A 24,007-nucleotide genomic window follows, 5' to 3' on the forward strand; every position below is an offset into this window, starting at 1 on the left:
CTTCGCATACCACAAGGAGATGGCGAACCACTGGTTATCTATGGAGAGAGATGTACCTCGAAGTTGAACCTCATTAGTTGCGTAAAAGCGCAAAAGATTATGAAGAAGGGACGTTTTGCTGTCCTAGCACATGTGAAAGCAGTAGAAACTGAGGTGAAGAGCGTGAATGATGTTCGAATTGTGAACGAATTTTCCGATGTCTTCCCAGAGGAATTGCCTGGATTGCCGCCGCAGAGAGCCGTAGAGTTTTAGATTGATTTAGTGCCAGGAGCAGCACCTGTAGCTCGCGCACCTTATAGACTCGCACCTTCCGAGATGCAAGAATTACAGAGTCAACTACAAGAGCTGTTAGATCGAGGGTTTATCCAACCAAGTTTCTCGCCTTGGGGCGCACCTGTTCTGTTTGTGAAGAAGAAGGATGGATCCTTTCGTATGTGTATCGACTACCGTGAGCTCAACAAATTGACAATCAAGAATCGGTATCCTCTTCCGCGAATTGATGATCTTTTTGATCAACTACAAGGATCGAGCGTTTATTCAAAGATCGAGTTGCGATCCGGCTATCACCAGTTGAGGGTGAAGGAAAGTGACGTGATGAAGACTGCATTCAGAACCCGTTATGGTCATTATGAGTTCCTCGTGATGCCATTCGGTTTGACAAATGCACCTGCCGTGTTCATGGACCTCATGAATCGTGTCTGCAAGCCTTACTTGGACAAGTTTGTTATCGTCTTCATAGATGATATCCTCATCTACTCTAAGAGCGAAGAAGAACATGAGCAACACCTTCGATTAGTGCTTGAACTCTTAAGACAAGAGCAACTTTACGCCAAATTCTCCAAGTGTGAATTTTGGTTGAAGGAAGTACAATTTTTGGGTCATGTTGTAAGCGACCAGGGTATCAAAGTTGATCCCGCCAAGATTGAAGCCATCAGCAAGTGGGAGACCCCCACTACTCCGACGTATATTCACCAATTCCTAGGTCTCGCCGGTTACTATAGAAGATTCATCGAAGGATTTTCTCTGATTGCGCGTCCTTTGACCGCGCTGACTCACAAGGGCAAGAAGTTCATTTGGGAACCCGCACACGAATCAGCATTCCAAACTTTGAAAAAGAAGTTAACCACCGCACCTATCCTATCACTTCCTGAAGGCAGTGACGACTTTGTTGTTTATTGTGATGCATCGAAGAGTGGTTTTGGTTGTGTACTGATGCAACGATCAAAGGTTATTGCCTATGCCTCCCGCCAATTGAAGATTCACGAGCGGAACTACACTACACATGATCTTGAACTTGGAGCCGTTGTCTTTGCACTCAAATTGTGGAGACATTATTTGTATGGAACTAAGAGCACCATCTTCACCGACCACAAGAGTCTCCAGCACATCTTTGATCAGAAGCAACTGAATATGAGACAGCATCGATGGATCGAGACGCTCAACGACTATGATTGTGAACTCCGTTATCACCCTGGCAAGGCCAATGTTGTAGCTGACGCTTTAAGCCGAAAGGAGAGGATGGCACCTCTCCGTGTTAGGGCTCTGAACATCACCATCCATTCGAACCTCAACAGCCAGATCAGAGTAGCCCAAGTTGAGGCTCTCAAGGAGGAGAATATATCTCACGAACATTTGAACATACTTGTCTCTCGATTCGAGGTTAGGGAGTCTGGACTCCGATGTTATGCCGGAAGAATTTGGGTACCTTATTATGGAGATCTACGAAACCTGATACTTGATGAAGCACACAAATCGAGATATTCAATTCACCCTGGTGCGGGCAAGATGTACCACGACCTTAAAGAACAGTATTGGTGGCCGAATCTTAAGAAGGACGTTGCAACTTATGTTGGTAAGTGTTTGACTTGCTCGAAGGTTAAAGCCGAGCATCAGAGACCTTCTGGTTTACTTTAGCAATCGGAAATCCCACAATGGAAGTGGGAAAGGATCACAATGGATTTCATTACTAAGCTGCCGAAGACGGTGGGCGGATACGATACCATTTGGGTTATTGTTGACCGCCTTACCAAATCTGCACACTTCCTAGCGATGAAGGAAACTGATACAATGGAAAGACTTGCTCAGTTATACATCAAAGAGGTTGTATCTCGTCATGGTGTACCTTTATCGATCATCTCCGATCGCGATCCCCGTTTTGCTTCTAGATTTTGGCGTTCTTTGCAAGAAGCCATTTGAACTCGTCTTGACATGAGCACTGCTTATCATCCTCAGACTGACGGGCAAAGCGAACGAACGATTCAGACCTTGGAGGACATGCTGCGTGCATGTGTCATTGATTTTGGAAAGGCCTGGGAAAGACATTTGCCACTCGCCGAATTCTCGTACAACAACAGTTATCACTCAAGCATTAATGCTGCACCTTTTGAAGCATTGTATGGCCGTAAGTGCCGATCTCCTATTTGTTGGGCCGAAGTAGGCGAAAAGCAAATCACCGGACCCGAGGTAGTCCACGAAACGACGGAGAAGATTGCTCAGATTCAAGCTAGACTTAAGACTGCCCGTGATCGCCAAAAGAGTTATGCCGATCTTAAACGTAAGGACTTTGAATTCAACGTCGGTGACCGTGTAATGTTGAAGGTTGCACCTTGGAAGGGTGTGATTCGCTTTGGAAAACGTGGAAAGTTAAACCCACGATACATTGGTCCTTTTGAGATCTTGGAACGTGTTAGACCCGTTGCTTACCGATTAGATCTACCAGCACAATTGAGCTCAGTTCATCCTACCTTCCATGTATCGAACTTGAAGAAGTGTCTTGCTGCACCTGAACTTATCATACCATTGGAAGAACTTACTATTGACGACAAACTCCACTTTGTGGAAGAATCAGTTGAGATTATGGATCGTGAGATCAAAACTTTGAAACGCAACAAGATTCCGATTGTACGGGTACGATGGAATGCCAAACGAGGACCTGAGTTTACTTGGGAACGAGAGGATCAAATGATGCGAAAGTATCCTCACCTTTTCCCAACTCCTCCATCTACCTCAGCTTAAATTTCGGGACGAAATTTTCTTTAACAGGTGGGTAATGTAACGACCCTGGAATTTCCAACATTTATTTATTAATAATTACTATTATTAATACGCGTGTTTAAACGAATGTACGTTATTACATTTACATGTTGCCATGATTGCCCGTACTTGACTTTTAAGGGCCCGAAACGTCTTTGTGACACCCGGAACTTTCACGAATAATATTTTTAGATATTATTTACATTCATGATTAAATTTATTAATCATTTTAATTAACTAAGGCTATTAGTTAGTTACTTGGGCTTTAATTGGTTTAACTTGTGATTTATTTGAACTTGGGCTTTGTTAGTGTAATGGACTCATGTTATTGGACTTCCAAGCCCACCCTACATTATTAGTGGACTTAATTAGCCCAACACTACTTGTAAGTATCAATTAGATGGAGACTACTTAGTTTAATACTTGAAAGAATCTAGTTAGCTTGTTATCCCCATGCATGACCATTCATTAACCACCTTTATGAAGCTTTACATTCTAGTGACCACAAAACTTCTCCCTTCCCCCCATTTTCTGCTGAAAAACTGCAGCCCCTAAGCTCCCTTTAGGAGTGTTTTGTTTCATTTTCTTGTTTACTACTTCACTCACAAATCCTCTCATTTTCACACACATTCATTTGCTCTCAAACTCCTTCTCTCATTTCTCTCTCAAGTTGTAAGTAGCAAGCTTTAAACTTCTCTTCTTTTCTTCAAACAAAACCGATTTCTAGCACCCTTAAATCATCATCATTCTTTGATTGTTATAATCTTTTGTTACTTGTGTTGATTACTAGTTGTTATTATCTTTATTTACTTGCATGTTTTCAAGAATCAAACTTCTTAGTTTAATTCTTCTTTTATCTTGAATCTTCAAGAACATACAAGACATAAACTCTCTAGTTTATGATCTCCACTAAATACTTGTTCAAAGTTTATAAAGTTTATGGTTGAAAGACATACTTGAAGTTCATGAAGTAAACTTTAAAGTTTACTTTCTAAAGATCAAACCTTGGTTTGAATCTTTAAAGTATGAACAACCATGAACCTTTTCTTGTTTATTTAAGCTTACTTCTTCAATTTATGCACTTTAATTTCATGTAGTTAGTTTATATGGTCAAGTACTACAAGTTAGTCTTGATCTCATATCTCTTGAACAAATTAAGTTAACCTTGGAAGTTCAAGAACACACAAATAAGTTTTCTTTAAATATAACTTTGGATCTAGACTTTTGAGTCTTGGATCTTCAAGATCAAACTAAGAACTATGTTCTACTACTTATGATCTTGATTAGTTAGTTAACTTTGAAGTTTATAGTTCAATATTTCTTTTAAAGTTCATGTATGTGTTAGATCTAAGACCTTGATGCAACTTTGGTTCATCAAACTTCATACAACTCTTAAGTGAGTTGTGCTTCATGTCTTAGACTTGCACATGGGTTATGATGGTCAAGACTTGGTTAAGATGATGTAGATACATCAATGAGTTGTACACTTGAACTTATATGCATCAAGGATGAGAACCATGATGAACATCAAGCACCAAGACCACCGGAACCCTTTTTAAACTCACTGTTCTGTCCAAAACCTACTGACCTGATGCTTCTGGAACAGACCAGTAGACCTGGGCTGTTCTAACCATGATTTTTAGATAGAAATTTTCGAGTAGATAACTTTTCATATAGGACTCGTCTTAATCCGAGTTACGGTTTAGGATTTATGGCCTTCCGATCGTTACTATGTCCTTTAACGTTGTGCAGAAATTTCTGACCTACTCGCACTTAGACCGTCGCCACGGTCAAACCAAGACGAGTTTGCTTCTGTAAATTTTACCACACTTAAGGGACTCATAGACGGAGCCATGGCCACTGGTCTCACCTTAATTCAGTAAGGGTAGAGGCCGTGGTGACTGACTGAAGTCAGACTTTGTTTTAAACTACTTTCATAAACGAAACCTACCTTACGCCTTTTGTTTAATGATGATTGATGATGACCCTTAAGACCTTAATTACATACTTTTAAACCTATTAAGACGATTTACTGACTTAGTACTATTTGACTTAGGTTGAGGACTTCGGACCATTTACTTGCACACCTTTCCCGACTACTACTTTACCGCTACATATCATTGTGAGTTATAGCATTCCCTTTTTACTTTAACTTATTTTGGGAACTGAGAATACATGCGGATTTTATGTTTTACATACTAGGCACGAGTACTTAAACTTATATATGTGTGGGTTATACAGCGGCATAAACATTTCCTTTAGCTCGGTAACGTTTAATCATTGGTTTTTGAACCGGTGAACGCGAATCTTAGATATGGATCCATAGGGTTTGACATCCCCACTCGGGCTAGTCGCGCTAGCAGTCAACGAGTGTTTAATACTTCGTAAACATACGCACTCGCCAAGTGTACTTTCAGGGGGTATTTTAAACGTTAAGTTAGTTACCAAGTGCCCACGGTTAACATATACTTTATCATACTGTTTTGAAACGCTCTTTGTAGCACTGAAATCTCGTGGCCTACCTTACATACTGTTATACTTAAACTATAGCTCACCAACCTTTGTGTTGACGTTTTTAAGCATGTATTTCTCAGGTGCTTGAGGTTGCTTCTGCTGTGTACTAGTCGTGCTGTAGAACCCGCTGCTTAGAGTTGTTATCGCATGACTACTTATCTTGCATTCAAACTTATTTACTTTTGAAACTATGTTATGTAACGACCTTTGGGGTCACGTACACTTATTTATTTGCTTCTACTTAGTGAAGCATGCTTTTGAAATGTAAAACATTTGATGTCGGTTATGACATCACCTTTTTATCGTGAATGCAACTTCTTTAATTACAGCATATAGTACTTAACCTTGTAATGATCCTGTTGTTGATGATTCGTACACGATGGTTTGTACGGGGCATCACACCAATCGCCGGTTGTTGGTACGCTTAGATCAACAGCTCCGATTCGATTATCTAGGGGTTTTTTCGAATTGGGAAATAGTCAGGTTATTGAGGTGATTCAGAAATTTGTAGCGTGTTTTTCTAGGGTTTAGATATATAGGATCGATTGATGAGGCGATTAAGGAATTGAAAGAGGATTCAGAGATTATTCAATTTTCTAGGGTTTTTGGTAATTGAGAGAGGAGCGAGATACAGAGCAAAAAAGAGATTTAAGGTTTAAATGATGTCAGGATTTTTTTTTTCTCTGAAAATAATGAAGCGTGCATACTCCGTATGATAAGTACTCCGCCTATTTTTTACCTTTCTTTTTTTTTTTTTTATATTATTAATTTAAAAAATTTATTAATATGGATGATGTAAGCAAGGGGTTTAGAAAAGTGACATGTGTCCCTCTTAATTTTTTAAGGTAAGGTTAATATTAAAAAGTGATATATGTATGTGGCATTTTATTAGGATGTAATAGATGAGGAGAAAACAAATCAAGCAAGCAACAAAGGTGTAAAACAGTTGCAACTAAAAAGCCTACTATGCTCTTTCCCACAAAAACTTCCATCATTGTCACAACACACAACCGCTTTTTTCTATCTATTTATAAACCTAACTTTTACTCTGTTTCAAATTTGCATTTACATTTACATTGAATAAGCAAACTAAACAATGGGGATATGTTTATCAACGGAATCAACGCCAAAGAAGAATACCCCTAAACGCCTAACAAATCATCAATCAACAATCAACGCCAGTCGATGGTCTCGCATTCGATCTTTTTCAGGTAAAAAACATAACTTCGATGATGTTGATGCTGTTGTTCATGAACATGCAATCGCTGCTGCTCTTCTTTTTCAACAGCAAAATGGCGGTGTATTACCATTTGACCGGTCAACTTCCTTACGTCATGTTCCCAACTCAAAACGTCATCAGCCTTTTACTCGGAGTTCAAGTACCAGAGCCAGATCGGTTACTGATCCCCTGCTTCCTCCTCAACAGCTCCTTAATCAGGTTTATCTATACAAAAATTATGGTTCATTTTTGTCTTAATCATATTAGTATTTGATTATCATCATTACAAATTAATAATTGTAAAATAATTAATTGAAATTATTATTTTTTACGGTATAATTACTAGGGTTATAGAGAAAATTCTAATTTTAAAATAATCAACCTCTTGTTGTCCGATCGAATACTACGATCTGAGGATGATTATATGCAGTTCATGTTTATTTTGATCATATGAAATTCACTTAAGCTTATTAAGTGTAGTAATTTATGTGTGATTGTTTAGTGATTTTTACTCTGTAGGATGCTCTGTTTTGTCCTGATCAAATTGTTTATTTTTATTTTTATTTTTTTTATTATTATTTTTTTTGAAAGGCAACTTGTCAGCATCGAATACTCCGTTTGGATTTTATTTTAAGCTTTATTTGATATTTGATATTAAACTTGGTTTATTATGGTCTAACAGGATGTTAATATTGATGAGTTGGAGACTAGTCATATTGTTCTTGTTCATGGAGGAGGGTTTGGAGCCTGGTGTTGGTACAAAACAATTGCACTTTTAGAAGAATGTAAATTTCGAGTTACTGCAATTGATTTAACCGGTTCCGGAATCGATTTATTTGACGCCAATAGCATTAAAAATCTTTCACAGTACGTGACGCCACTTACAGATTTTCTCGAAAAGCTTGCAGATGGAGAAAAGGTTGATTTCTTCTGCATTGGACTTTTATTTTCATTATTTGTTTATCTATTTATATTGTATCTTTTTTACAATTGCCATCCTGTCTTAGCTTTCGGCTTAATATTTTTTTCAGAGTTTTTTTATTAGAAGATCAAAAAGTGAAGTATGCTTTAACTTTAATTTCGACTTAATAGCACAACTAAAAATTAGCTGAATGTAGATTTATTACAAGGTGCCTAATGCATGACCAATTAATATCTGTTGGTTAATGATGCTGCTTTCGTTGAATTTGATTATTCCGGTTTTAGTATTGTTGTCAAAGCCATTAATTTTATAAGCTATATATGTAGATACAGAATGGATTTTTTGTTAGCGAGTGAAAGTCACAGTTTTAATTATATTTCTTAATATGGACTTATTCAATGCAGGTAATTTTGGTAGGTCATGACTTTGGTGGTGCATGTGTATCATACGAAATGGAGTTATATCCAAAGAAAATTGCAAAAGCTATCTTTATTGCGGCTTCTATGTTGAAAAGTGGACAAAGTACTCTCGATATGTTCTCCCAAAAGGTTTGGCCCTCCATCCATAATCTTACTACCCTTAGAGTTTTAAGACGAGTTGAACAATGTAAAATTGGCATATTCTGTTAGAAACTGAATATGCCAATATGGTCCATAAAGCCATAAACTAAAATACAAGTTTAAGCTTTGTAGATGCAGAATTTAATTAAATATCAATCAATTAGTTTAGTAGCATTGGTAATTTAATATGGAAGGTTATAAGTTATACCAAATACATAATGTGGGTGGTTGTTTAATAGTGCACCTACAATACGATGAATCTTGATGGTTGATAACCATAGCCCGAAGGGCTATGGTTGAGCGTTAATTGCAAAGTTATTATTTTCAAAATTAAACTACATATTTCCATGAATAAATTGACCCCTGAATTTATGTATGGAAAATACATTATAAAATGGAAAACTAACACTTTGCAATAAATGCTTAAATGTAGCCCTTATGTCTACGTTTAACATCCTCCAACAAATTATAATGTATTCGGGTGGGTAGTTTTCGATCTCCGTCATTGATTCCAAACTCAGTTTTCCAAAAAAAAAAAAAAAACAAAAAAAAAAACAAATTATAATGTATTGTAGAAGTTCTCAAAATTGGGACCGGGGCAATGAACTCTTTCTAAATTCTTTTGGCAATAATGAAAGAAATTGATACAAGGACTTTAGACATAGAATGGGGACTACATATATATTTTTGAGTTCTTTAAATAGTTGAAAAGTGATGCACTAACATTTTTTTAAAAGACCTGAACCCACCACCTAATAGTTGCAAGGTTCCACCAACTTTATTGGGCCAAAGTCCACTTAAATTATGTTCATGTCTTAGTTGTTCTTTAGTAAAAATATCAAAATACTCTGAATTGTTATGCAATTTATAAAGTTATAAACTTACTGGTTATAATAAATTAACAAATAACAACCAACTTGTGTTGCGCTCAATTTATTTTACTTCAGTACACTACAATGAATTTCGTAGTTTGTGACACTTTTTAAATGAGCTTTTGATGCTAAAAAATGTGACATGTAAGACGCTTTTAAGTGTCAAAACATGTCAAATTGTTCTTATTTTAAAGTGTCAAAAAATGTAACTTTTTTGTTGTGGTTATATATATTGATGAGCAGTGGCGTATTTAGGATTAGAACTCAATGGGGTCCCGAAATTTTTTCCAGTAGTAATTATATTTGAACGATATTTTTAGGGGTAGTTTACCTGGAAAAAAAAACTACAAAGGTACAACAATCACAGTCATTGATCTTGATGAGTGATGACAATATATATAAATTATATTTCAGGAGAATACAAATGATCTCATGCGGCAAGCTCAAAAATTCATATATACAAATGGGAATAATATGCCTCCAACTGCCATTGATCTTGACAAAATGCTCCTCAAGGACCTTCTATTCAATCACAGTCCTGCAAAGGTACAACAACATCACTTGTGATTTGAGACTTCATATGCATATTGCCTGTTGTATATCTATATATATCTTGTACCATATACATTTTTCTTATAACTTACTCTGTTTTGACACATGTCATCAGGATATAGCATTGGCTTCTGTATCAATGAGGCCAATTCCATTTCCACCTGTTTTGGAGAAGCTGTCTCTTTCAGAATCAAACTATGGGTCAGTCAGACGATTCTACATCGAAACCTTAGACGACAATGCAATTCCCATAACTTTACAAGAGAGCATGTTAAACGAAAGCCCACCTGAAAAAGTTTTTCGTCTTAAAGGTTCTGATCACTCCCCTTTTTTCTCCAAGCCTCAGGCTCTACATAAGCTACTAGTCGAAATTGCTAAAATAAAATAAAATAAAAACATCCTTACCTCCATATAGTTAACCTGATACAACAAAGCCAGCACATAAATCTTTGTATTATGTTTCAGTTTAGATATTTATACAGCTTTGATCGGTAGAGTTGTGTACATGTGCCTCCTTTTCAGAATTCTTTTGTAAGGTTAAATAAATCTTATTTGTCAAATGGGTTGTTGATCTTTATACTCTTGGAATTGTTAGAAATTCAGCAATTTGTAATTAAATGATAGTCAACCTCAATGTAATAAATTTGCTACAAAAATAGCTTGTTAAAGTTGCTTGTAGTGAACTGGTGATTTTTTTTCATGTGTATTTTAAATTTCAAATTAAAAAGTTTCCTATATTGTTGTTGTCGTGTAGATGTTATCTGTACTTTAGGAAGGATAACATAAGGGTTGGCATTAGGGGCGGAGTCAATCGGGGTTGCCGCCCCGGACGACCCAAAAAAATTTCGTATGTTGACGTTTAGTGTGTTTATATGTTAAAGCCCGACATTTTGCTCCCGGTTTCTTGTTTTTCTCAAATTTTTAACATTTTACACACGAAAAATCCTCTCTACTTGATGTCATATAACAAAAAAGCAAAGACAAATGTTTGCGTTTCTTTTTTGGCTAACTACAATAGAAAATGTACTATACCCGATGTAGAAACATTGAAGAACAAACCAGATGCAACTCGATCCCAAGACTGGAATCGAGGGGAACTGACCTCTGAGAATTAACTCATAACCGATTGCAGTTATGGTGTGATCCTCGGTATCCTACTAGTGTTAGTTCCAGGGACGAAACTATTTGGGGGCAGGGTGGGCGCCCGCCTCCAGTGGATTTGCAATATTCAGTGTAAAATTTTTGGGTTTTTCGACTTTGCCCTCGGTGGACTTTTTTGCCCCAAAACCTACATATTTTGTCCCAAAACTTTCAAACTTTGCCCAAAATTCTCCAACTTTTGCCCCAAAACCTTCAAATTTTGTCCAAAAATCTTTAAATTTTGCTCAAAAACCTCCATAATTTGTCTAAAAACCTCAATTTTTCCCCCCTAAAACCTCCATATTTTGCCCAAAAATTGCTACGGTTTTTTTTTTTTTTTTTTTGCCCTGGTGAAAATAATCCTAGCTCCGCCACTGGTTAGTTCCAACATGGTCTGTGTGGAAGCTAAGAGAAAAATGCTAATGTGTCAAACATGATAGCTAAGGACTCATTAGTTAATAGTAATAGATAATGATACCGCAACCCGCATGCGCAATACATACGTATGCGGGCACTCGCTGGCATGCGTATGCGTGTACTTTGTATGCGGTATGCGGCATGCGGATTCGTATCGAATGCCTATGTTCCTGGTACGGCGGTTACTTGGTCCCCAAGTAAGTATCTTTTCCATAATTATATCCGTGATTCAGGGGAGTTGGTTATGGAAGAGATTACCATTATCTCGCGGGTTCTAGAATTAGGGTTTGCCTATATATACAAACCCTTATTATCATTCTAACAACACAACAACGTTACGTAACAATCATCAATCACACATCTTACGTAACCGGCATCATCTCTCGTCTTCTCAAGGTTAACAGGTTAGTTCTTTGTTGACTAGCACCTACAGCCTTTATATGGGGCCTTCTGATCAACGAACGTTATCGAAGGTGGACTTAATCACTTGGCCACCCCGCCGACATCATCATGTCGGCCAGGGTTATTCACGGTAGCCGGACCGGAGAGCCTTGTTCTAAGATCCTTAAACCCCCCTTTGCGTATTGAACATGCATATTAACCCTATGGTAAAAATATGCATGATCAAGTGGTGCTTTCATTGAGAGTCGAACTAGTTCAAGACGTGTTTAATTGTTTTTTCTTTTAAAGTTTTGAATTATAAGGCTTATTATTCACAAGATTTTTTGAATTTTTTCTTTAACAATATCATGGCTTCCGGGGACTCATCGGAACGTACTCAAACAGATAATCAAAACACGCCGTCTGGTAATCAGCAGTCGCAAGCTATGGCTACGGGGGCGGGATACGCGCCATATCCTCCGCCTGTATCCGGTGAGCCTTTTCAGAGGTATAAGCCGATATATCCAGATGGGATTACACCGCCAAGGGCAAACTCGCCAGTCACAACCACGCGGTTGGATTTTTCCTCGGTGGATCCAAGGGTCATCTTGGTAGGCATTGGCGGCGAAACAGTAGGCCCGCATGTGGTATGCTGCGGTCAGGTACCTATTTATAGTACCACGGTTTCAATCCCTCTGCAAAGTGTTCGGCAGAATTCGTCGTTTACGCCATTACAACCTTGGCAACCACCGCGTCCAGTTTCGCAATTTCTGACTCCTGTGGATGCGCAGACATTACTTAATAGTTGGGGGTTTGGTGTCATTCCAGACGCAAACTGTCATTGGACGCCGATAACTGCGCAACAGCAAAGTACTGCGCATACGGTTGGGCTCTTAACAGCGTATCCTCAAGTTTCGCAGATATCTGCGCCACAGGTTTCAGTCCCTTTGCAACCACCTGTATACTCTGCACCTTCAAGTCTTCCTTCTTTTCCAACGCAGCAGCCTTGGTTATATCCGCAGATGCAGGTTCAACCTTCGCAAAATATTCAGGGGCAGACAAATCTTGCAGCTCAATTTATGCAGGCCGCACCTCCTGATATGGTTCACTTATTTTCACAGCCTGACTTTGTTCAGGACATGGTGAAGCGTTTCTTTGCGGGATTGAAAGGGGACCCTGTTAAACCACCCTTTGAGCTACCAACCACTTTTGATAAGTTTCCTCCGCATATAACTGCATATCCATTTCCATCAGCGCCAAAGATACCTCACACGTTGGGTACTTATAATGGTTTAACTGATCCAGATGACTTCCTGCAGCGTTTCGAAGGCGCAATGCGCACCCAAGGCTGGGTGGATCCGGTTGCATGTCAGATATTTCCCATGACGCTGCAGGGCATTGCTCGCGAATGGTTTAATAAACTCCCATCAGGTAGCATATCCGGATTCATGGATCTGCAGACGAAGTTCTTGCTGCAATATCAGAATCAGAGGCCACGCAAACACACTCATATCGAATGTCATGATATTATGCAGAAATCCAAGGAATCTTTGGGTGAATTTCTCACAAGATATACTAATGAGTGTCTGCGGATACCAGATCTTAAGCCATAGCAACAAATTTCTGGGCTGATACATGGTATAAGCACAGAGCGTCATATAACACTGGTAAGGCGTCTGCGCCATACAGTCCCAACAACTTATGCTGAAGCGCTTAATGAATGCCATGACTATATGCGGAGTGGCGAAGATAATGATATTCCAACAGCTAGCTCACGCAACGAGAGGAAAGACGATGATGATCGTTCGCGCGATCAAAATCGTGGTAACAACTCTCGCGGAAGGTATCCTAGCGGTGGTCCTATCAGAAATGATAAAGGGAAATCAAGTGGCAATTATCGAAACAATAACCAGCGCGGCATCAATAATCAGAACTATGCGCTGCTGAAAAGTTTGTCTAAAACGTCAAAAGAAATTTTGGCAACCGAACCAGTATGCGCGACCTTTGCGGTTCCAACTCCGCTTACAGAATTTGGTAAGCGGGATAAAACAAAGTATTGCGAATTCCATGACGATTACGGTCATGACACTAATGGATGCAAAAACTTGATGGAACGAGTACTTGAAGCACTGCGCGCAGGTAAATTGGATCACCTAAAACCACCTAAGAAGGACAAGGGAAAATCCGCAGAGGAAGGGTCGAAGGCTAAAACTTTCGCATGGCAAAAAGTTGATAAAACAAAAAACGCCGACTTAACCATTAATATGGTCGACGCAGAGAAAGTTAGCCAGCGGAGAAAGTACAATGATCACCATGACTGGAAACTTCTCCCAATCACATTTCCTCCTGTAATGTCAATCGACACAGTTAACGAGCCCATTATCATCAAGTGTCGCATCCCTACTTGCGGGGTACAAATTAAACGCATGCATGTTGACACCGGGAGTGACGTCGACATTATGTACGAGCATTGCTATCGTTTCCTCCCTGCAGAAGTTAAAACGCAGCTACGCCAGTCTGATATTACGTTATCTGGGTTCTCCGGAGAAAGCTCATGGCCGCTAGGCCGGATAGAGCTAATAATAGAGCTCGCAGATGATAAGAATCCGCAGTTGGTCAGACATGAGTTAGTTGACTTTTATATGGTTCGTTCAACTTCGCGGTACAACGCGCTGCTTGGGAGAAATTTCATACGGCGTTTTAACATTATACCATCGGTGGTGCATGGTTTGATTAAGTTTTCTACGAAGGGAGGGGTTGCCACAATTGCGCCACATCAAACAACCGAGTTGTGTGGTTCAGTTGTGCCTGTAAACATTCCCAGCATGGGAGAACAACTCTCAAGCAATACGGTCATAGCAAACCGTTTACACCCGGATAAGCGAATTAAAATCGGCGCAAGCTTGTCAGCCGAAACAAAGGCCAAATTGCATGGAATATTATCCGCTAACGCAGATGTTTTCGCGTGGCGTGAATCAGACATGACTGGGGTTCCGCGAGATATTGCTGAACATAAATTGAATGTTAATCCATCACTCACGCCCGTTAGACAAAAGAAGCGGCATATGGCTCTTGAGAGCAGTGATTGGTTGTGCGCAGAAGTAGATAACCTTGTCAAAGCAAACATTCTGCGGGAATTGCGGTATCAGACATGGGTTGCTAATCCTGTGTTAGTCAAAAAGGCTGACGGTAATTGGCGGATGTGCGTTGATTTTAAAGACATTAATAAAGCGTGTCCTAAGGACAACTACCCTCTCCCAGAGATAGACTGGAAGGTGGAATCATTATCAGGTTTTCGGTACAAGTGTTTTCTAATGCATACAAGGGTTAACACCAAATCTTAATGGCTGCGGAAGATGAAGACAAAACTGCTTTTCATACGCCGCAGGGTATCTATTGTTATACGAAGATGCCCTTCGGATTAAAGAACGCAGGCGCAACCTATCAGCGCGTAATTGACGCAGCCTTCAAGCACCAAATTGGCAGAAATCTCGAAGCATATGTCGATGACTTGGTGATTAAAAGTAACACCGAAGAAGAAATGCTCGCAGACATCCTAGAAACGTTTGCGTCTCTACGCATGATCAACATGAAGCTTAACCCGCTCAAATGTGGTTTTGGGGAAGAGGAAGGCAAGTTTCTAGGTCATGTGGTGACAGCGCGGGGAATCAAGGCAAATCCCAAAAAGATTGAAGCCATTGATAGTTTGCCATCTCCGAAGACAAAGGAAGACGCGCAGAGTCTAACCGGGAAGCTTGCGGCGATCACGCGGTTTTTGTCGAAGGCCGCAGAGCGACAATTGCCATTCTTCAATACTTTGAAGAATTGTTTAAAGAAAAAAGACTTCGTATGGACTCAGGAAGCAGAATCAGACTTTCAGGAGATGAAGAAGGTGCTCGCTGAATTACCAACACTCACCGCGCCAGTATCAGGAGAAACGCTTACGATGTACCTTGCGGCATCGAAAGAGGCTATCAGCTCAGTTCTTATCGCAGATCGCGGAAAGGTAATCTACTTTTATTTACATACATTATTTATTTCGCAAAAATTTAACGCTGAGGTTTTCTCAGACGCAAATGCCGGTCTACTTCGTAAGCAAGACGCTGACATCAAGCGAAGTAAACTATTCACCAATAGAAAAGCTAGTATATGCGCTAGTCCACACGGCGCGGCGTTTGCGCCGATACTTTCAAGCACATCCAATTGTGGTTCTAACTGATCAACCGATCAAACAGGTTGGTACATGCCTAATTTGCGGCAATGTCCGGGGTTACCACATTGACTAACGCAATCATTTTTCTTTTAGGTGTTATACAAGCCTGAGATTTCTGGCCGAATGGCTAAATGGGCAGTTGAGTTAGAACATGAAATAAATTTTTCCTCGCGAAGCGCGGTTAAGGGTCAAATACTTGCGGATTACCTTGCAGAGTTACCTGCGGATGTTGAAGCATCTGCAGAACATCAGGATACGCCTGTGCCACCTTTGTCACCATGGGAGTTATACACCGATGGTGCCTGCAGTGCAGCCGGCGCGGGTGCAGGTTTAATTTTAACTGGCCCAGATGGCGAAGAGCATACATATGCGTTGCGGTTTAATTTTGCTGTTACGAACAACGAAGCAGAATATGAGGCTTTGTTAGCAGGTATGCGTATTGCGCATAAATTAAATGTTCAAATTCTGCACGCTTACGTGGATTCAAAGCTGGTATGCAGTCAAGTCAGCGGAGACTTCGAAGCGCATGACATAGCCATGCAGCAGTATTTATCGCTTGTTCATAACCTCGCTGACCAGTTTGAGGCTTTTCAAATCTCCCACGTCATGCGGGGGCAAAATAAGAAGGCGGATGCGCTTAGCAAATTGGCTGCTTTGGCCTTTGATCATCTGGGGAAGAAAGTTCTTATAGAAGAACTGCATGCGAAATCCATTGTTATGATGCCTTTAGTCGCACCTGTTGAGGAATCCAGCTAAACATGGATGACACCTATTATTGCTTTCCTGCGGGACGGCACCTCACCTGCTGATTCCGTTGATGCAAAGAAAGTCCGCACTAAGGCACCACTGTACGCCCTTGAGGGTGACGTCCTATATCGAAAAAATTATTTAGGGCCGCACCTAAGGTGTATTGGTCCGAAAGAGGCAGAGGAGGTTATACGCGAGGTGCATGAAGGTGCATGCGCTCTTCATTCGGGGCACAGGTCTATTTATGCGGCTAGGCTATTATTGGCCCACTATGTACGCAGATACCGCGCGAATAGTTAAGCAATGCGAATCTTGCCAAATACATGCACCTATCAGCAGGGCACCTGCGCATCCAATGATACCAGTCTCCTCACCATGGTCATTCTGCAAATGGGCAATTGACATAGTCGGAGCATTTCCAAAAGGCCGTGGTAATATTATCATTTATTTTATACCATATGCTATTTACATCAGTATCTTACGCATACTCTGCGCACGCAGGAAATATCAAATTCTTAATTGTTGCAATCGACTATTTCACGAAGTGGGTTGAAGCAAGACCGCTGGCAACAATTTCAGGAAAAAGGGTGCGAAATTTTGTATGGGAAGACATTGTCTGTCGATTCGGCATACCAAATGAAATCGTTAGTGATAACGGTATGCAGTTTGCGGGGGATCCTTTTCGTAGTTGGTGCGCGGAGCTTAATATTAAGCAAACTTTTACATCCGTCGCGCATCCACAGGCGAATGGCCAGTGTGAAGTCACCAACCGGGACATAGTGGCTGGAATCAAAGCTAGATTGGGCCATGGTAGAGTTGGTTGGGTAGACGAATTGCCAAAGGTTTTATGGGCGCATAGAACAACACCAAAAGCAAGCACTGGTGAGACTCCGTTCAGTTTGGTCTACGGGTCAGAAGCTGTTGTGCCCGCAGAAATTGGGGTACCAACGTTCCGCATACAGAATTTTGACGAGCAAAATAACTCAGAAGCTTTGCGGAAAAATCTTAACTTGCTGGAAGAACGCTGTAACGACCCTGGAAATTTCAACTCTTAATTAATAATTGTTATTATTAATACTTGTGATTTAATGAATGTATGTTATTACATTTACTTGTTACCGCGCGATTAACTTTGAATGCCCGATTCGTCTTTGTGACACGTACATTACACGAATAATATTTTTGAATATTATTTACATTCATGATTAATTTTTATTAATCATTTTTAATTAACTATGATTATTAGTTAATTACTTGGGCTTTGTTGGATTGAATTGTTAATCACTTGAACTTGGGCTTTTATTAGTATTAATGGACTTAAGAAGCCCACCCTACTTCTTTAATGGACTAGTTAGCCCATTTATTTTTATGAAAGTATCACATTAAGGATTAATTAGTTAGTTTAATACATAAGGAATCTAGTTGCATGATACTTGCACCTTATCCCCATGAAAACACCTCTTATAACCATCTTTTTAAGCTAATTACATGAAGGATCTATTGGACACTTCCCTCCCCCCTTTCCCTTTGTAAACAGTCGACTTTGAATGCATGGGGGGGGTTCAAAATAAATTATTTTTTTTTACATATTACTAGTATTATTCTTGCATTCTCCCATTTCTTCACACACACATACACCTTTCTCTCTCAAACTTTCTCTCATTCTTCTCTCAAAAACTTGTAAGTAATAAGGCTTTGTTTCTCTCTTTTTCTTCCAACAAAACCGTGGCCTAGAACACCTCTCATCATCATTCTTTTGTTGTTAATTTGTTACTTGTTCTTGGTTGTAGCTAGCTTACTTGTTATTGTAGTTATTACTTACTAGTATTTAAGAATCAAACTCTTTAGTTTGTTTTTCTTTTTATCTTGTATTTACAAGAACACACAAGAACTAAACTTTCTAGTTTATGTTCTACATTTAATGTCTTAAAGATTGTAAGTTCATGTGTTGTTAAAATCATACTTATGTTCATGAAGTAAACTTAAAGTCTACTTCCTTAAAGATCAAAGCTTTGGTTGAATCTTTAAAAGTATGAACAACCATGACTTATTAACTTGTTTATTTAGTTTATTACTTCATTTACTTGCACTTTAATTTCGTGATTTTGGTTATTTTTGGTCAAGTGTTACTAGTTAACTTTGATCTCATTAATCTTGAACTAAAGTTAACTTTAAGAGTTCAAGAACATGGAAGTGTAACTCTTTAGTTATAACTTCAAGTACTTATGTAAGATCTAAGTTTATATAGCTTATGGTCTTCTAACTTTGTCATAATCAAGAGCTTATGAGCTTACATATACTTTACAAGATGAAAATCTAAGTTTTGTAGCTTATGGTTTCATTAAAGTAATGATTCAAGTGTTATTACTTAAGGTTTAACTTAATAACTTTAGATCTAGACTTTTGAGTCTTCGATCTTCAAGATCAAACTAAGAACTATGTTCTACAACTTAAGATCTTGAGTAGTTAGTTACTTTCAAGTTTAGAGTTCAATATTACTTTTATATTTCAAGTATGTGTTAAATCTAAGACTTTGATGTAACTTTGGTTCATCAAAACACTTGCAACACTTAAGTGAGTTGTGCTACATATCTTAGACTTACACTTGTGTTATGATGGTCAAAACTTGGTAAAAATGATGTAAACCTATCAACGAGTTGTATACTTGAAGCTAAATGCATCAAGGATGAGAACCGTGATGAACATCAAGCACCAAGAACCCACCGGAACCTACTGTTTTACTGTTTCTGGGTCTGATCAGTACGACCTGGGCTACTGTAAATATGATATTCTGTTAGCTCTTTTCGAGTAGATAACTTTTCATTTAGGACTCGTCTTAATCCGAGTTACGGTTTAGGATTTATGGCCCTCCGATCGTCACTATGTCCTTTTAACGTTGTGCTGAAAAATTCTGACCTACTCGCACTTAGACCGTCGCCACGGTCAAACGAAGACGAGTTTGCTTCTGGAATTTTTACCACAACTAAAGGACTCATATACGGAGCCATGGCCACTGGTCTCACCTTATTTCAGTAGGTATAGAGGCCGTGGTGACTGATCCAAGTCAGCCTTTGTTTTAAACTTCTTTCATGAACGAAACTTACTTTACACCTTTTGTTTGATGATGAATGATGATGACCTTTAAGACCTAAATTACATACTTATAAACCTATCGGGACGATTTACTGACTTAGTAATATTTGACTTAGGTTGAGGACTGATAGTGCTCCAAATGAACATATATTTTGTAGCAATATCCTCCCAATATGTAAATTATTTAGTTGTAATTATTCTATTTTAAGTTGTAATCGTTTATAGTAAATAAGTGCGAAGACAAAAGGCGAAAACGACGATTTGAAGACAAAAACGTCCAAAAAGCTCAAATGTACAAGATACAATCCAAGTGGTTCAACTTATTGATAAGAAACGTCTAAAAATGACAAAAGTACAAGTTGCGGAACGCAAAGTACAAGATATTAAATTATACGAAAAGGCGTTCGAAAATCCGGAACCGGTACCCGAGTCAACTATCAACGCCCGACGCAATGGACCAAAAATTACAAGTCTACTATGCACAAGAATATAATATAATATATAAATAATTATATTAATTATTTATATTTTATATTTATATATAAATTATGTCGACAAGCAAGGTTCCAAAATTGTGTGAGCTGGATTTTCAAACTCCGCGACTCGCGGAGTTTGCAGGCTTAAAATGCCGCAACTCGCGGAGCTGCAAAAATCAGAAATGCCTATAAAAGGCCACGCATTCTGCCGAGTTTAAATAACACCATAATAATAATAATAATAATAATAATAATACTCCCTATGTAATAATAATATATATATATATATAATATATATATATAGTATAGGTTAGTTTTATATTAGATTAGTTCGGGTTATGTAAAGGTTATTTTACGGGTTTTTGAAGTCGAAATTCTGTCCGTGTAACACTACGCGATAAATACTCAATGTAAGTTATGTTCTCCTTTTTAAATTAATGTCTCGTACTTAAGTTATTATTATGCTTATTTGAGCCAAAGTAATCATGATGTTGGACTAAATATTAAAGACGGGGTAATTGGGCTTTGTACCATAATTGGGGTTTGGACAAAAGAACGACACTTCTGGAAATTAGACTATGGGCTATTAATGGGCTTTATATTTGTTTAACTAAAGGATAGTTTGTTAATTTTAATATAAAGATTTACAATTGGACGTCCCTATAAATAACCATATACACTCGATCGGACACGATGGGCGGGATATTTATATGTACGAATAATCGTTCATTTAACCGGACACGGGAATGGATTAATAGTCTATGGAATTATTAAAACAAGGGTGAAATTATGTACAAGGACACTTGGCGTAATTGTTAACAAAGTATTAAACCTTGGATTACACGCAGTTGATATCCTGGTGTAATTATTAAACAAAGTATTAAAACCTTGTTACAGTTTAAGTCCCCAATTAGTTGGAATATTTGACTTCGGATATAAGGATAATTTGACGAGGACACTCGCACTTTATATTTATGACTGATGGACTGTTATGGACAAAAACCAGACCGGCATATTAAATAATCCAGGACAAAGAACAATTAACCCATGGGAATAAACTAAAAATTAACACGTCAAACATCATGATTACAGAAGTTTAAATAAGCATAATATATTTTATTTCATATTTCCTCGTACTTTTATTTATTGTCATTTTAATTATTGTTATTTATTTTATATTGTTAGTTAAATATCGTCATTTACTTTACGCTTCGCTTAAAATATAAAATCGACAAACTGGTCATTAAACGGTAAACCCCCTTTTATATTATTATTATATATAAAAATATATATTTTGTACAAATATAGTTGTTTAAAATATAGTGTAAAATAAGTCATCTCCCTGTGGATCGAACCGAACTTACTAAAAACTACACTACTCTACGATTAGGTACACTGCCTATAGTGTTGTAGCAAGGTTTAGGTATATCCCATTTGTAAATAAATAATTAAAACTTGTCATATTTTGTGTAAAATTGTATCGTATTTAATAGTTTTTCCTAGTAAAATATATAGCTATTTCATATACACCTCGTATAACATCAAGTATTTTTGGCGCCGCTGCCGGGGACTCGGCGAAACGCTATATTTTTAATTTATTTTTGTATAAATATATTTATATATCATTTTAGAAAAACAATATAAAATTAAAAAAAAAAAAACGTTTTTTAACCTCCGCGACTCTCGGAGATTTGATGGTACGTGGAACCCCGACTCGCGGAGCCGCCCTGACGCGCCTGGTAAACCCTAATCGTATTAATTACGGATTATATTAATTATTATTATTTTTAAAACCCTAAATTAGTTCAATTAATTTATTATTTAGTTTTAGTTTTAATTAATTAGTTTTAATTAATTATAATTAGTTTTATTATATATAAAAATTAATACTTTTATAAAATAAATATAAAAATAATATTTTTATAAAAATAAGTAATTTTATCACTTTTTATTTTTATATTTTGTATCCTTTTATTTAGTGTAATCGTAATATTTTTATTTTTATCGTTCGTAGTTAATTTTAAATTTAGTTTTGCCATAGCTTATTTTTATTTTCTAGATTTTTAGGCTTTGCCGTAAAATCCCTTAAGTGCTTTTTCTTTAGACTAAGATTTAGGTGCTTTAGAATTTTGCGACGCAGTTTTTAGATTTTAGTGCCTTTTAAGTTATTGCCGTTTTGGATATAGAATTCCTTTAAGCTTTAATACCTTTAGGCGTAAATTTTTAGATTTAATTTTTAGACTTTTAAGTTTCGACGTTTTTCTTTCTTATTTTTATTTTTTCGACGTTTTTCGACGCGTATTCTTTTTCTTTCTTATTTCTCGACACGCTAGTTTTTAGGACTTAGAAATTTTCTCTATTTCTTCTCTAAAATTTCAAAACGAAAAATTATTTTAACCGGTTAAATTGATAGACATCCAAATTTTCTGCTTCGTAGTAATAGTTGGATTTGTTAGTGGCTGAGTTGCGAGCTTCCGATTTAAAGGGTTCTGGCTCCCTGCTGCTTCTATTGGCTATTCGAAACGTGGGCAAAAGCAGAAAAGTCTATTAATTTGATAACTTATATAATTTTTATATTTATAACTAATAGGATAATTAAAATTTGGTAATAAGCGCATTATGAAAAGTCTCGAAGATATTTTGGAAACTCTTTACGACATACGAAATCAATACTCTCAACCGAATGTTAATGACAATTCGTTCGGTCAATCTTGGATCACGAATGACGAAACAATAACTGGTTGTGAAATCTGTGGAGATTATCACTCAACATGGGAATGTTATTATTACGTTCCTATGGAAAATTACGCACCCATGGAACCTGAATGGAATGATTATGAGGAATACAATTCTAATTGGGATTATTCCCAAGAATATATCCAAACTCAACAACCAGTAGACGAGGAAAATTACGTGTCTGAAAATTTATTAGACAATATGAAAATCAAACTCGAAGAACTTGATGCTCAAAATGAACAAATGAGAGAGTTTGTAAATAGGCAAGCTGAAACTATATCAGATTACACACCTGTTGATCTGAGGAGTCGTGTGCAAGAAAATCTCATTTCATCGAATTTTGATGAATTCGAGAGCTCCGAAATCACCAACTATCCCGATGATACTTTTTATTCAGCTTTACCAATTTCACAACATATCGACACATTAGCCTCTACCGACGAAATCATCGACCAATCTATGAATGAAGAAGAAGTAAGGGTGACAAATTGGTACTCTTGGAAAAACGATGACGTTGAAAATTTTACCCCCGAGACCAAAATAGTGGGACCGATAAGTACCGTTAATGAAGAAGAATCTACTTCGATCCCGAAATTCACTATTCCACAACTTTCCAACCCAATATTCTCAATAGACGAGTCATCTACCAAAGATGAACTACGAGCTGTAATAGATAATGACACCTCGAAATTCACCCAATTGGGTAATAGAGGTGAAAACTTTGATCCCGAGAATAAACGGAAGGAAATGTTAGGAATTGTCCACCCAATAGAAATATGTATGTCGGTGTATATCGATCCATTTGACCAAGAACCAGAAAAGAGACATATTCATTTACTAAAAGCTACACTTAAAAAAGAATTAAGCAGTGACGATCGGGAGAGTCTAAACTTTAAACCCATTGATATATTATACACCACCCGAGATGTAAATAACTGGCTCACTATTCTAATTCGTGGAACTTATTCTACCGACTTCACATGTCGTCGGCTAAGTGTGGGGAAGTCTAACCCCACTTAACGTTAAATTAGGGGTTCGGGTTAGTGCATAACTCGTTAATAAAAATGCATGATAAATTAGGGTAAAAGACGCATTTTCAAATATTAACAAACAGTTCAGAAAAGCAACCATT

At 37.8% G+C, this 24,007-nt stretch overlaps 1 protein-coding gene across 1 annotated transcript; it reads left to right on the top strand.

Annotated features, from left to right (window-relative positions):
* The first annotated feature begins 6,507 nt into the window (after positions 1–6,507).
* LOC139866588 (putative methylesterase 11, chloroplastic) lies at positions 6,508–10,326 on the top strand. Its single transcript, XM_071854867.1, has 5 exons — positions 6,508–6,985; positions 7,449–7,685; positions 8,093–8,236; positions 9,535–9,666; positions 9,788–10,326. The coding sequence occupies exons 1-5, from the start codon at positions 6,644–6,646 to the stop codon at positions 10,058–10,060; spliced, it is 1,128 nt and encodes a 375-aa protein (XP_071710968.1). The 5' UTR covers positions 6,508–6,643; the 3' UTR covers positions 10,061–10,326.
* Positions 10,327–24,007: the final 13,681 nt, after the last annotated feature.

Source organism: Rutidosis leptorrhynchoides, chromosome 9, assembly GCF_046630445.1.
Source record: "Rutidosis leptorrhynchoides isolate AG116_Rl617_1_P2 chromosome 9, CSIRO_AGI_Rlap_v1, whole genome shotgun sequence".
NCBI classification, from domain to species: Eukaryota; Viridiplantae; Streptophyta; class Magnoliopsida; order Asterales; family Asteraceae; genus Rutidosis; species Rutidosis leptorrhynchoides.